The 15,483-nt window shown below is 55.0% G+C and overlaps 1 protein-coding gene across 2 annotated transcripts in view; it reads right to left on the minus strand.

Moving 5' to 3' along the window:
• ITGA11 (integrin subunit alpha 11) overlaps positions 1-12,558 on the minus strand; it is a 49,098-nt gene extending 36,540 nt beyond the window's left edge. For both annotated transcript variants that reach the window (XM_050903497.1, XM_050903496.1), the window contains exons 1-2: positions 12,464-12,558; positions 4,867-4,978 (exon numbers count right to left, since the gene is read on the minus strand). In XM_050903497.1, the coding sequence (XP_050759454.1) occupies positions 4,867-4,978; positions 12,464-12,515 (164 nt within the window). In that variant the 5' untranslated portion in view covers positions 12,516-12,558. The remainder of the gene's footprint in view (positions 1-4,866; positions 4,979-12,463) is intronic.
• Between the last annotated feature and the right edge of the window lie 2,925 nt (positions 12,559-15,483).

Raw genomic sequence — 15,483 nt, forward strand, 5'->3', positions numbered from 1 at the left:
AGTTTGTGTTTGCCACAAACATCCATGTGCAGCATGAGAAGACCACACATGGGGATGGGAGCTTCCACATTTGAGGGACATACATCTCACGTTCATTTGTGGAAACTCTTTGCATGTTTGAACACACTTACTTTGCCCCAATAAATCCATCCACAGCAACAAACCTGCCTGGACTCATGTGAGTCACATTTTAAATACCCGCAAAATGGCATGAACCAAGCGTGACTTGGGGCAGAGGAGCAGCTCCAAGCCAACTCACCACTTCAGGTCAACACCATGATCACCTCTGCCCTTACAGTAACTCCCTCTCCTTCTACCAAAACTCCTGCCAGGCCACTTTGCCCCAGGCACAGCAGCACGGGGAGCTCCCATTTCCCCCAGGTTTCACCCAAGATGCCCAGTCCTGGGGACTGGGAATGCTCAGAGCCTGTAACGCCGGGCACGGCTTGCCCTGCCTGCACCGGGAGGGCTCCAGGGCAGGGCAGCCGCTGCCTGACTGCCACTGTCCGAAGCTACGTTGCACGTTAGGATGAGTTTCGGTAGCCTGTTGTCATTTTTTCCATTCACATGCTTGGAGAAGGCACTTGGGTTGCACCTCCAGCTTAATGAAAAAGAGAGAGAAAGTGTTGAGAGGGAGGCCTGAAAGCCACTCGCTGCTCTGGAAGACGGTGAGCGGAGAAAAGCCGCCCCACGAATCGATGAGCTATTCGAGCAGTATATATCCAAGCGTTTTTTCCCCTGGAGTTTAATAATCTGAATTCTTTCCTCCCAGATTTTCCACTATCAAGGCTGCAGTTACAGCCCCCATGTGCAAATGATCTGGCTCCTTCCTCAGAATGTTAGAAAAAGGGAAATAGTCACAACTAAAAATATACCTAGAGAGTATTATATATAGGTTTGTATACACTCAGATAGGCCTTTACACACACACACACACACACACACACACACACACACACACACACACACACACACACACACATATATATAAAGCTGCTTTGAAACCCTTCTAAAACCATCCACACTAGCCAAAAGCAGCATTAAAAGGCTCAGACTGAAGGATAGGTGCCAAAGTCCTCAGATTCCACGTTTGATATTTGGCAGCCAGGTCTCTGCACGTTGCTATAATCATTGCTCCTATACGATCCACGCTTCTGAGATAACCATTTAGTTTCTCTGAGCTCTTCTGTATTTCAGTGGATTTTATTGAACTCCTCAGGGCCGGTATTCAAGGATGCTTGTCTGGCTTCTGCCTTACCAGCAGCTGGGGTTTCATCCTAGCATCTCCATTTCTTCTGCCTCCTGCCAGCTCCTGGGGTTGGCCAAGGCTCGGCACAATTATTATCCTGCTCTCTCTGTACGTCCATGGTTTATACTATAGATGTTTTGGTTGTTCAGTCATTTATCCTTTAACCAGAGTGAGTCATGGTGGCTTCATTTTTTAACTGTGTACACATATTTAATAGACATTTTGTACTACATAATTGCATATTCCAGTAGATGCTGTACTTATGTATATACGTACACTTATTCTGTGCAGAGCACATCCGTTTTTTTCATGCAGAGGAACCAACAGAAGAGAAAACTACAGCTGTGTGCTGCCCGATGTTGGCAGCAGAGATGTGAGAAGGGCCAAAACGAGCCAGAGCTGGTCTTTGCTCCAGTGTCCTGCTGGGAAAGGAGGAAAAATCCTCCCTTCGCTGGGAAGGGAGGGCTGGCAGGGAAGCCAGCCCTTGACCACCCCATCACTGATGGTGGCAGCTCAAAGGCATGAGGAAAAAAGCGTAAGAGCCCCCAAATGGCACAGGAATTGCAGTCCCTCTGCCGAGGTGCAGCCAGGATCACGCCTAAAACAGCACCTATAGCTACAATTGGGCTGAAAATATGGAAAAAAAAAAAGAGTATTTTTTCCACCAATCTCCGCAGGGCTCATTTTGGGCAGAAATCTCTGCAGAGCAGCAAAACCACCCGTGCAGGCACTGAACACCCAACGGCTTAGCTACTGCTGCCGTCCCCGCCTGGCAGGGAAACCAAACCCCGAGGGGTGTGAGGGAATTGCACGGGATCCTTCATAAATGCCTTGGCCAGGACCTCTGCAAGATGGGCCGAGGGATGGGACAGGCTCAGCCCCATCCGTGCCCTGCATCCCCTGCCCAGGGGTGGGTGAGTACGGTCCTTCCGCGGGAGCAAGGCTCAGCTGCGGGCCCGGGAGGGTTTCCCATCACCCACGGATGTCATTTTGTCATTTGGGGAGCACGGCGGCACACGAGCACCTTGCAGCAAGGCGCCTGCGCGCCATTAGCATCCAGTTACGCTGCTCTCCTCCCAGGGGAGACTTTTGGGATGTTTAGGATGAAATGAGATATGGAGAAGGGATATCCTCCAGAAGCAGAGGCAGGGAGGAATGTGATGGCAAACAAAGACACTCGGTTCCCACTCCTTATCTGCTTTGGAGAATCGCGATCTCTGAACAGCCTTTCCTGGGCTTAGCCCTGACCTGGCAGACACCTTTGCGGAGCCGGAGTCTCTTGCAGGGGCCAGCGCAAACACCACTAACTTTTTTGGATTTTGGATCCATTCCTGCTAGAAAATATTTCACAGCAGAGGTCTGTGCAAACGAAGAGTTCGCATGCTCTGCAGCATCAGATCAACTGCCCTGGAGAACATGATCCCCATTCCACCATCTCGCAGACATGCCTGGGCTCTGCCCCGGAGCAGGTGAAGGATGGAGACACCAGGCTGGGCTGAGATTCCCTTAGAAATTAAGTGCACGGTGCTGCCCAGATGTGCTCCAGCATCGCATGGAGGGAGATGAGGATGGAAGACTTCACGCCAAGCAGAGCAACATCATCTGTTAACATCAGCCATCACCACCCAGGTCTCGAGCATGGGACGTTGCAGGAATTTGCTTTATTTACTGGAACTACTCCACAGCCGTGTTTATGCCGTGCTCCAGTGGCTTTGGCCACGAGCAGTTGCGCTGTCAGGCTGCCCGAAATTCTTTACCCCCCAAAAAAAGCATTTCTTTAGGTAAATATCCACATTCTCAAGCAAAGAAAGGGTGGAGGGCTGTGTCCCATGCCAGATATTTCTGGCTTCTGGTTTGTTAAGTGTAAGCTGGCCAGTTGGGAAACAGTCCCATAGCACAGGTTCCTGGACAGCGAGGATGAAAAGGATCCTGAGAAACCACTTGGTCCCCAACACGGCCCCAGGCAGGGTCAGCTCTAGGAGAAAGCTCCCTGACTGCTGCTTGCAAACCTGCTCAAGGATCACGGGGATGTCCCGCTGCGAGGATGCTCTAGTACCTGGCACGGTCACGCTTCTGGGGAGACTCAGCCCAGCTGTGAGCAGCCCTGTGCTTGGTCTTGAGACGAAGCAGTGGAAAAGCTCATCACTGCCATGCAGATGTGAGTCTCTGAACCTTGGAGGGGTCCACTGGGTGCTAAAATACCCGCTCAGGACCCATCTCTGCAACGGGGCAGAAGCAGCTTCGCGGGCTGCATCCAAGCCAACCCCCTCCCTTCCCAGCCCATCCCAGAGCACACGCTCCCAGTGGAAAGCTGAACCTTATCCCACCATTCAAAGCTTTATGAATATTAACTTGGGTCTCTGCTGGATGGTGGAAGGAAACGGTGACCCGGAGAGTGGAAACCGTCAGCACGGATTTAATTGCAAATGGCTCGCTGGGATGCAGCTGGGAGCACCGGAGCCTGGATGGCCCCCGCAGCCCCAATGCAGCACGGGGGCCGCAGCATCAGCATCAGCCCATTAACTGGGTGCATGGTACCGTTTGGGAAAAGCACACAATCCTTGCGGGAAATCGGGGCTCAGAGACAGCGGAAAGGCTCACCGCAGCATGCCTGGGCAGCTGGCCCCGACCTTCCATTAAACAGAAGGGAAGCGGCGAGCGGGCAGGTTTCAGGCCGTGCTGACGGCAGCTGGGGAGACCAAGGTTAAAGCCAAACCTCCCTGCTCCTCTTTGCAGTGAAATATCAGCTCAGCTTGAGGACACAAGACAGGGTCCAGCCCCATGCCCCCCGCCAGCACCAGCAAAGTTCACGCAAAGGCAGCCCAGGTCTGATTTTTGAATTTCAGGGGTATCCATCTGCATTAATTACGTGTTTGCTTGCTGCCTTAAGCGTGGCTGTCATCCACCCGCGGGGCAGATCCTTCAGCTCCGCAGTAATTGAGTTGCAGGGAATGTCATGGGCTTTTGAGATGCCCTCATCACTGCAGCATCCAGATGGGCTCCTGGAGAGCACCAAGGGTCTCTGTCAACATCTGTGCAGGATTCCCCAGCAGGGATCAGCCCTGGGGAGGAGGAAAACCTGCCACGAAACCCAAAACCTGGGCAAAGCCCATCCGAGTCTCATCTTGCATTCCTGACGGACACAGGCAGGTCTGAGCACTTCTGCAGACCGTGGCTCTTTGGTGGAAATTATATAAAATGAAATGGCCTCGACCCAAAACCCAGATGGGTTTCCAGCAAGCATCGGAGGCCAAGGGGCCCCGGGGAAGCATGAACCTGCCTGGAGCAAAGCCCCGTGCACGGCACCTGCCACCGAGAGGCAGCCGGGCAGGAGCCAGAGGACGGCACTCTCCATACACATACACCTATCAATACAAAATATACTGTTATCCCCCTCATAAAACTCCTCTTTTTGAAAGGAAGAGGGTTTCTGTTCTCTACTTTGCCCAGGCTGGCTTGGCACCAGCATCACCAAGAGCTAACCTCAGTTTCCCTTGGAGCCGCAGCACTGCCCACCCCAAACCAGTGGTCGGATGGAGCAGGAGGAGATATTCAGCATTTTGGGTAGGTGGCTTTAGATCCCCTCCTCTTCAGAGCCCGGCGCAGAGCTCACTTACCATTTCTTCCCTCCGATGTCATGCTGCTGCACCGTGTAGCCAAAATACGCTTCCTTAGAGCCAGCTATGATTTTGGGCCTCTTGGTGTCAATGTTGAAGGTGTCACTGAACCCTGGGGAGAGAAAAGAAGGATCCCATCAGCCAAGGTGCTGAGAGGGGAGGAGAAAACACTTTTTTACTGTGGCCAGAGAGTGAACAGGTCACCCCAAGAGGCTGCGCAGCCTCCACCCGTGGAGATATTCAAATCCCAACTGGAGACAGCCCTGGACAACCTGCTCCAGGGGACCCTGCTTGAGCAGGGGTTGGACTAGGTGACCCCCTGAGGTGCCTCCAACCTCAACCATCCTGGGAATGCTGCTCCCCCAAATTGTATAATACGCCCCAGGAAGGTCCTACGTGAAACAGGGGTGGTTTTACCCCATCACAGCAGCTCTGTGGCACAGCATTCCCACAGCCAGCCATGACGGAGAAGAGGCTGCAAGATCCAAAGCACACCAGCCTCACCTGGCCTGCAGCCACCCAGCACTCCTCTCTCCAGCCCTGAGCCCCTGGGGAGCAGCCAGCCCCGGGGCTGCAGCTTTAAGCGGGTTCATTTAGGGTTTAGAGACCATAGCTGCACAAGCGCTGGAGGGCAGCCCCCTTCTCCAGCCCACCTACAAAGGGGCTTCACCCCGGCAGGCACCAACATGCTCCTCGGGGCCACTGAGCTGGTGCCCACCACCGCTACCAAAGCAAAAGTGTGTTTCTGGTTTACGAGAAAGAAAGAAGTATTTTTTCTCTAGGCTGCTGTAAAAGTGAATCAGCTGAAGCCAGGGCTGCCAGAACGGGCACGGGGAGGGGAGAGGAGAGCACCCTCCTCCCCTCTGAGATTTCCTCAAGCCCCTTGAGACGGGCGATGCTGCTCTGCAATGCTTTGCTCCTCCAGCTGCGGAGCTGCAGCTGCTCGTGGTGGAGACGGCCACCAGCATGTCCCCACGCACCCCGGCAGGGACCACGGGCTGGGGGTACATAGAAAACGCGTGGCCATGCCAGATGTGCCCTGTCTGGAGCCCATCACTCAGCCCGGCTGTCCCCATGGGCCACCTCCTGCTGTCCCCAAGGGTTTTGCAGTACCAAAGAGACAAAACTGGGATTCACTTCTCCTCTGTGAGCAAAAGCCGGTGCCGCTGGGGGGGGTTTGCTAGGGAGAGGCAGCTCTGGAGGGGGATGTCCCCGAGGATGGATGCTCAGACCCAGACGGGGCGATTTTTGGGCTTAGTCCTCTCCCCAAGGCTGCTCTGGAGGATGCCCCTTCCCACAGGACAGCGGGAGCAGGATCCCTGGCCACGGCATCCCAGCTCCGGGGAGCCCAGTGCTCACAGCCCACGTGGGTCAACCTTCAAGAGCAATTCACTTGCCAGGGAGCAAATCTTGGGGGATCGGTCTGGCACCTCCTCCCTCTGCCAGGAGCTGGACCCAGCAGCAGGGAGTGCAGACGGGGGTGTCAAGTGAATCTCCCCAGGACTGGGGTGTTTGGGGGCTGCTGGAGATGCCCCTTTGCCTATCCATGGGTGGAGGAGCTGCCCCAAACTGTGCCCACAGCCCCCCTGGGTGCATTCAATGGAGAAATCGGCTGGGGGCAAAGACCACCCCTGGGCAGGGGGGAAGAGCACTATCTGTGCCAAGGAGCTCCGGCACTGCGTTGCCTCTATTACTGGTGGCTGCAAAATGCTGCAGCCACCCACGTCCCATGGTCCATGTCCCAGAGCCAGCAGGTATCAGCCCATGATATCCCAGTGTGCATCTTTATCCAGAGACACACACACTTTGGCTCAGGCCAGCAGCACGCTCAAACCCTCCACGGGTGCAAATGCTTCACGGCTTCTACCAGGAGTTTTTTTTTCCTTGACAATATTATTTTCCCCACAGGTTTGCTTAAGCATAGAGGGGCACGGCCCAGGTCCCAGCAAGGAGCGTGGGAGACGGTGCTGCAGGGACGGATACTGATAGCCAGGATATCCCGGCTCTTCATTTGCCTTCGGGCAGAAAGGAGCTGCTGGATGGTTCATGCAAATAAAAGATCTTGGCATCTGTATTAAGGATGGCTTTAAAAGCAGCAGAAGGATCACGTTTGGTATTTATAGGGGTATAAAGGGGTTGTCAACAGGAGAGGCTGGGAATGCCGCTTCCCAGGCAGAAAAATTCAGGATGGAAAGTGTTTTTATAGGTAGGAATGTTAGGGATAAACCTGATTTTTTGCAGTCATAGGAACCAATCTGTAACATTGGCTCCGTAAGCAAAGAACCGCAAAGTCTCGCCAAGGAGAGCTGAGGTAAGGAGCTTTAAAATCCTACAAAAAGAAATTCTAGAAAGCAGGGGGAAAAAAAAGGAGACGGAGGGGATGAGAGCCAGCATATTTTGTGGTAGATTGACCTTATTTAACATTACAAAACAAATTAAAACCTCCTTTGAGTTAACTGTTACCCAGTGGAGAAACAGAAGCCAGGACCGGCCATTGAGAGGAGTGATGGGCAAGGGGAGGGGGGAGGCCGTGGGGAGCTGGGAGCACCCTGGGGTGTCACATCGCTGCCACCCGCGAGGTGGGGTGACACCCTTGACCTGGCTGGAAGAGGGGGGTCTTTTGAGGAGGGGGTTTTGTATTTCAAGCAAGATTCAGTTGCAGGTAACGCAGAGGCATCTTCATCACTTGGGTGCAGAGCAAGCATCAGTGAGGATGCCACGGGTTTTCTTCCGATTTTTTGCATTCAGCAGAGTTTTTCTGATTTTGCACTGCAGAGCCCCAAGCAGAGGTTTTCGGGGAGTGGGAACACTGGGACAAGCTGGGGACCCCCATCCCATGGCTTTTTGCTTTAGGACCTCATCGTGCAGCTGTATCCTCCTGCAAAAGGCAGCCAGGCTGGTCATGAAAAGCAACATAAACCCCCAAATAAAGAGCAGGAATGCTTCATTAAGTGCAAAGGTCTCTGAACCGGGGGGAGCAGGGAGAAGTGCTGCAAGGGGCTCGTGCCGCTCACCGTGCCGGAGCATCCTGGTTGCGGCAGGTAGCGGCGACGGGGGGAGGTGATGGGGCTGGAAAAGCAAAATGATCTGCAAGAAAGTTTCCAGGCAACGGATGGCAGAGGGGAGGAATTTCAGAAAGCCGACAGATGTGGGTGCACTCGAGGCAGAAAGAAAAAAAGAAATAAATATTGGAGAATATTTAAACTGGCTTAAACTAATGGGAGCTTTTTGAGAGGTTGTCAAGGAGATTTAGCAACCCAAAGAACCAAGTCTCATTTTCTTGTCAGGAGTGGCATCACTGTCATAAATAAGTGACCAAAAGCCACATGTTTTGCTTGCGATGCAGCCAAGGCAGGAAGCCTCAAATACCTCCTTTCCGAACTGGAGCTTCTGTCGAGTCCAAACTTTTGATTCTTGTCAGGTCAAATATTGAAAAGAAAAAAAATAAAACACATTTGGGAAACAATACTGGGAATAAAAGCCACCTTTCCTGCCAAAAAGAATAAAAATAAGTCCTCCCTGTAAGGGAAACCTTTGGGAGGGGGATGCTCTCAGGGCCCCAGCACCGTCCTCCTGCCCATACCTCTGCCCGTGCCTCCTGCCTGCATCCTTCGGGCAGGCAATGGGATTCACTGCCAGCAAAGGGACTCCGGGAAGGTGCCGTAATGCAGCCCGGCAGCGCTTGCTGTGATGCCCCAAGCCTGCTTCTGCTGCCGTGAGAGGTTTGGGGCTTTAGCTCGCTGCCTTTGCTCCAAACTTTTGCGATTTAAGGAGACGCGAGCCGGCCAGTGGAGCTACTGGAAAAATTTCCCTTTTTTCTTTTTTTTTTGCCTGCAGGGAAAACACACTCAATTTTTTTGACTGCATCGTGCAAACCCAGCCTGTTTCGCTGGCCTCCAGCACTTTCACAGCGTGGGACAGAGTTTCTGGAGAGAGGCCAAGCCGAGACACGGGGCAGTGATACGGGGGGCAGAAGCATCTCAAAGGCTGCGGCCGAATCTGGCCCATGGGAACCTGCGTCCGGATCCACACGGGCTCTTCTGCCGAATTCCCCAGGGTAAAGGCAGCTTGCCCGCTGCCGGGCTGCTGTGGGTCCCTGGGGGCAGCACGAGAGGACATACAGGATTTGGGGGCACTATAGGTGACCCAAGGAAAAGGATATGCCTGGGACATGAGAAAAGCACGTGCCGTGCTGGGCTCTTGCTTTCTTGCAGGGACGAGCGAGCTGCTCGCTGGAGGAGCCCGGGTGTGCGTGGCGGGGGGGAAAGCTCACATCTGCCAAAAACCTGGAGCGTGCCGGGGTCAAGCAGCTCGGTCTGGCACTTTGAAACTCGCCTTGCTGTTCTTGCTCCTGCTTCCTCTCTCATCGCTCAAGCCCACGCAGGAGAGGTGACCTCTGCAATGGGGCAAGCGCATCCATGGACCCTGGCGTCGTCTCTGTGACCCCTGCATCCTTAGCATCCCTGGGGATGCGGCTGGCCACCCGGCGCTGGGCTGGGCTCCTGTGACCGCATCCCCACTACCACGTGGGCTTTGGTGGCGTTGGATGCTCCTCTGCAACCCATCTGCCATGCACATGACTTTTTCTTTTCTTAGGATTGAAATATTTAGCTTAACCAGAAAACCTTTAAGCTTGATACAGGGTATTTGGGCAAAAGCTAGCAGGCCCCGAGAAGGAGCAGGGTGGGCCACGTGTCCTCGTGCTTCCCTCTAGGTTTAATTCCCATCAAGTGCTCTTTGCCAAATGAGACGCTGAAAGCACGAAATTCCTCTCCAGGTCGCTATCTCAAAGCCAGTGTTTGTCATCAGCTATTAGGAAACAACCCGGGGTTTGGTGGCTGCTGCAGCGGTGGATGGAGAGCCAGGGAATACTGAGGATGAACAGAGGATCAGTCATCGCCGGCTCGTGTGTTGTAACATTCCTGGTTACCCACAAAATCTCTGACAAACAGCCCTGGGGTGTTAGCTACACACGTACCTTGTGCTTCCATAATTCCAGCTTTCTGGCCCCCCAAAAGCTGGGGAGGAGCTGTTTGATGGCCATGTTTTGCAGCCCTAAGGAACGCGTTGATTATTCATTTGCAGCGCATTCATTAGCGATAACGCAAACGGCATCAGGAATAAATAGCGGCAGGTCTCTGACCGCCCCTTTCCCAGGGAGATGCCAGGAAAGCGATGGGTTGTGGGGGTCGTGGGGGGGGTTGCCTTCTCAGAGCCCCGTGCACCTCGGGGGGGTTGTTTATCAGACCTTCCCTGGCCAAACCTTGCCCAGTGGATGGCCAGCTGGTAGGTGGGCTCCCACTCAGCCCCACTGTTGGGGCTGTGCAGCCACCCAAAATTAAGCACCCACCGTCAAAGCCTGGACTGGGGAGTCCCTTGGGAACCCACCTGGACAATCCCAAACATGCCCCATGGAGCAAGCACAATGGTTTTACCATTTGGTGGCCCTTTAGAGAGGGAAGGAGCTGACTACCTTCTCTGGAAAACCAAACCGGCGAAGGAAAACAAACGCATGGTCTGACACAAGGGAAGTTATCGCATCTCAGCGCATCCTCCCCGGATCCTTCTGGAAGTCGCAGCTTCCCTGCCAGCGCATGGTGTCAGCAAGCAACCGGGCGATCCGCGGCCACTGAATACATTTATTTTAACAAGCCGTGGCTCAGCACCCCTTGGCTGGGCTCTCCCGCTTTCGGCCCAGACCTGTGCCCTGCTTGCACTGAAGCCTCGGGGAAGAGGAGCTGGCCGGATCCAAAGTTCAGGGACACCTTGGGTTGTCCCCAAGACAGGCTGTGCACAGAGGCATGGTGCTGGGGTCCCTGGCCCTGCAAGGTAGCTGCTGGAAGGGGACCAGCTGCCAAGTGCTGGTATCGCCTGCCTCCTCCCTTGGCACTGAGTAATCGCCAGGCAATCACCAGGGATGCTGGAGTGCTGCTGGGGACTCCCAGCCTGTGGGACGATGCAAGAGCAGGGACAGAGCTCATGGGCAGGAGATTCCCCCGGAGCCAGGAGCGGGGTTTCCCTCGGGCAAAGCACCCGAGGGTTTGTGCCAGGACAGGCAGCGCTGCCTGCACGGCGAAGGGACCATCCCCAAGGATGCACGTCCCAACCCAGCACCCTCAGCTCAGCCCAGGGCCCCAGGGGATCCCGCACATCGTGCAAACTTGCTTTTAGTCCGGATGGCAAAACACCAGCACAGTCCTCAGCAAAATATATTGACCAGTAGCCACAACGCATCCCAGTCCAGAGACCACCATGGAGCGCTGGAAGCATTAACCCTTCTTGCCGGCACATGGCTCACGTTTGCTGCAGCACCGCTGCCATCGCCGGCCACGCCAGGCGCAGGCAGAAACCCCCATGGGCAGAAACGCTCACACGGAGGATTTCTGTTCAGCCCGAGGTGGAATCGCCGATTTGCCACATCCCCCAACTACACTCTGCAATAACCATCATATATATCCACGAGCAGCATCTCTTTAAGGGGTGTTCACCCCATGGGCTCGGTTGCCCACGTAAGCACGGCCGAGGCTGTGCCACCATGTCGGTGTCAGAGCGATCGGCCCCGGCAGTTCCACGCAGGCAGCCCCGCGCCCCGCCACGCTCGCCGCCGCCATGCAAGGCGCACACACATGTTCCCTATTAAGCAAAGAAAGGCAGCTCCGCTGCGGCTTGCTTTAAAGGATCAAGCAACAGTGCAATTAGAAAGGGGGAAAAAAAAATAAAAGTAGTAAAAAAACCCACCACCCTGGCGTGCTTTTCCATCAGGATGTTTAGAAATGTTTGCAGCGGCAGAAGCGCTGCAGGCTGGCGGGGAGGCGTGAGCCGGTGGCAGTGCTCCTGGTAGCAGGGAAAGGCTCTTTTTTCCCCTTTGCAGCACCGAGCGGTCCCAGCCTGGCTGCTCTGAGCCTGGGCTGCGTGCAGGAGGATGCCAGATGTAATTGCAGCAAAAATGACCGCTGCCGGGGAGTCTCTTTCTGCAAGAAGAAAGCCCGAGCATGCCGGCGAGGGGCCAGCAAGAAGCATAAACCTCCCCCTCCCGCCCCAGCTCCCGGCAGGGCTCGTCCCGCATGCACTGAGCCGTATGGGGGGGAAGCTGCGGGCTCGCCTCCTGAAACCAAACGCTTGCCTAAAACCTCTCTTAACTTATTTAACCCCAAGCACTTTTCTTTTGCACAGCCCCCTCATGTGCAACGGGACAAACCACCTGTGGGTCACAAAAGTTAACCCTAGGTAAAAGGGTCTGGCTTTATTTTGGGGGGGCTTTTTTTTTCCCCCACCGTCTGATGCTGCAGAAAAACACTAACTAATCCCGCTCCAACTGCAGCCCAGCCGAGGAGGGGGGCCGGGAGGACGCCGCGCTGCCCGCCCGCTCATTCCTGGGGAGCCCATCAAAGATCTGCATCCCCTTCAACTCCCCTTTGCCTGCCTCAAAGGCACCCGCCTCGCTCCCTCCCTCCTGCTCCCGGCAAGACTCTTCCAACAGCCTAATTAACCTTGGGCTTTCTCCAACACCTTTCCCAAATAAGCAAAAGTTATTCCCGGTTGCTTTCCCCTTGCCTGGGGAATTGGGGTGGGTGCAGGAGGGGGAGCGGGCGCTTACCGGGCAGGAGGCAGAGGGAGCAGGCGAGGAGCATCCCGCTGGGGAGGTCCATGGGAGCGCCGGCTGCCCTGCTCCCCGGCCCCGAGCATCCGCGGGAGGCAGCCAGCCAGACTGGTAGCCTCGCTCGCAGAGCCCTTTCCTTATCCCCAGCCTTTCCCGGCTCCCTGACAGAAGGCGAGCATTGGGAGGGAGTGGGAGGGACGAGCGAAACTTGTAGGAGGTACAGCAGGAGAGGACGGGAGAGGGGACAGCCTTCGCATGGCCGCGGCACCCTTTAGGGATCGGCTTCCCAGCAGGGTCAGGCCAACCGGGAACTTCAACCCCACGGCAGCACCCTGGTCTTCTCCCCGTGGCACCCCACTGGGGTCCCCCGGGGACCCCTTGCCCCGATGGGGGCTTGGTGATGGAAGGTCTGTATGGGGTCACTGATGGTTGTGGGGTGCCACCTCTGCTGGGTGCCACCTCCATTCAGGTGCCACCTCTGCTTGGGCAGATGCCACCTAAGCTTGGGTGCTACATCTGCTCAGATGCCACCTCCCGCTGGGTACCACCTCTGCTCAGGTGCCACCTCCACACAGATGCCACCCCCGGGGTGGAAGAGAGCGGGGCCAGTGCCCACGGCACTGAGGAGGCTGCTGTGATGCCGCAGGGCACCGTGCAGCGCTGGGGCAACTGGTCACACCATTGAGTTTCCCCAGCACCTACCCAGGCACGGAGCACGTCTCCGCTGGCACGGGCACCCAGGAGAGCCCGGCTGGGAAGCAAACAGCAAAAGAGCAGGAAGAAAACTTCTAATGAGTGTTTTCTTCCCCTCTGCCAGGGCCACCCTCAGGCACGATGGGGTGCTCCTGCTGCACACAGCTCTTGGGCCAGTATCCCCAACGCCCCCGCAAGAGCCACCACCGTCATTTAGGGCCCTGTCACCTCTGGGCTGGGCTACACAGCCCAAAACACCCGAAGCACAGCAGGGTGGGACTTTCTCCCTCCATCCTCTTCCTCCCTGGGCTGGGGACATCCTTTGGAAGAGATGCCTGGGAGGCAGCCCCAGCAGGAGCTCAGCTCCGACCGTGGCGAGACTTTGGGGCTGGGATGCAGCCCCGAGCACCCATGGACCAGACCACACAGCCCAGCTGGGGCAGCTCTGCTGTGGAGGTAGGACCAGCCACCGCCTTGCTTCCACTTTTTCCAAGTGGAAAAGATAAATCCAGTTTTTGGTTTATTTTCATAGAGTAGACGTGACCCAGGAGGTCCTTCCCTACCCGCCCTCCAGCCCAAGCCCTGTTTGCGAACAAGAGCATCTCCACGTGCAGTTGCTACCTGCAGCGATCAAGCTCAGCGAGACCAACCTCGCAGCCAGGAGAAAAGCAAAGCCAGAGCGGTCTGCCTGCTGCAGCCACCGCCGTGGTGCCAGCTCTCCTCCCCTTGAAGCAGAAGAGCAAGCGAAGGTCTCGGGTGGGGTTTTTGTCCCTCTTCCCACCCAGCCGAGAGCAAAGATCTTTTGAGATGGGTCCAAACGCCGACGTCTCTGTCTACCAAGTGTCTGTCAGACAGTTTGGGGTCTGCGGGAGGGAGATAAGCTCCGCTCGAGACACTCTGGATGAAACAGAGTGTCTGGGAGATCCAGTTTCTTTTCTTTCTCCCCTCTTCCCTCCTGAAAATATACGTTTGGGGTCTGCATGCGGGAGAGGACACATGTCTGGAACAGAGATCAAAGCAGCAGTAGGATCCAAAGCGGCACAGAGATGTGGCTGCTCTTTAGCGTGTTTGTACAGTGCTCCTTCCACCAGCAAAGTGCTGCTTGACAGACGTTTTCAGTTCTTAACTGCATTTCCCAGCTGTTTTTCCCCTATATAACTCTGGCGCAAAAAGCAGAATTTCAGGGGACAACTGAAAGGAACAAAATGCATTTCTGGTTTGGTGAAAGTTAAAAACGTTTTTTTTTAGGGAATAAAGGGAAATATGAAAAAGCTCGGGCAGGAAGCACAGATGAGATTTAAAACAGAGTAACCAGAGCACAGAGGGAGGGATCCCTGAGAAGTGGATGCTCTGAGCAGAAGTCACAGCCTCGCTGCTCCTGCTCCCGGCCCGGGGCCGCAGACAGGGCACGCGAGGGGAAATCCCTCGCTGGGAACTGAAGTCTCCCATGCAGTTGGAAGCCAAGCCTGTTCTTCATGGGAAAAAAAATAAAGAAATAAAATTACAAAAGGCCTACATCATCTTGAAATTTGCATCTTGCTTCAGTTTTCAGAGAGGTTGTTTGGAAGCAGGTCGCTAGAGCCAGCCGGCTTGAAGGGTTTTGGAGGAAAGACGGGGAAAATAACACCAGAGAAAGGGTCCTGGGCCTCGTGTTATCTCTCCCTCCCCAAAGAGAGCAAGTGGGGTCTCAAGCACAACATTTCAGAAGATAAAAATCTCCATGGAAAACCGAGCGGCAGCAGCTGCCTCCTGCCTCGAACTCCCTGACCTGGAAACCAGTAGAAATTCGGATTTACAGGGATCCGCTTTTCCACTCCTGCCAAAGGGCTGGCCTCGAGAGGTTTCTCTGCACTGGCCGCAGTTCCTGTGCAGCAAAGCAAAAGGAGAAACCTCCAGGAGCTGCTCTGGGTTCCTGAGCGATGTCCGTCAGCCCGCTTCTGCTTCGTCTCTCTTTGCTGGTTGTCTGCAAGCGGCTTGCAAATCCCTGGGGGTTTCTCATTAGTCTAAATCAGACCCGACTGGGATAGCAGGGGAGCGGGGTCTTACTCGACTGATCTTCTGCAAAACTGGTTTAAACTATACGGTCACTCATGTGGCTGCATCGCTCTGCAGACCCCTCCTCTGCTGAGTTATCAGCGCTCGCCCTCGGACATCCTAATGAGCCCCTTTGCATGAGCAAGAAATGCCAAGGGTTCAAAGGAGAAGAGCTGTGCTGTGATAACGTTGATGTAGTACCTCCAAAATGTAAACAGCTGTCAGTGCAAGTGATGGCTGGGAAAACAAAAAACAAGGAAATAATAGTATTTCAACCCCTTGCAAAAAGC

The sequence above is a fragment of the Gymnogyps californianus genome, chromosome 11, assembly GCF_018139145.2.
Source record: "Gymnogyps californianus isolate 813 chromosome 11, ASM1813914v2, whole genome shotgun sequence".
Taxonomy (NCBI): Eukaryota; Metazoa; Chordata; class Aves; order Accipitriformes; family Cathartidae; genus Gymnogyps; species Gymnogyps californianus.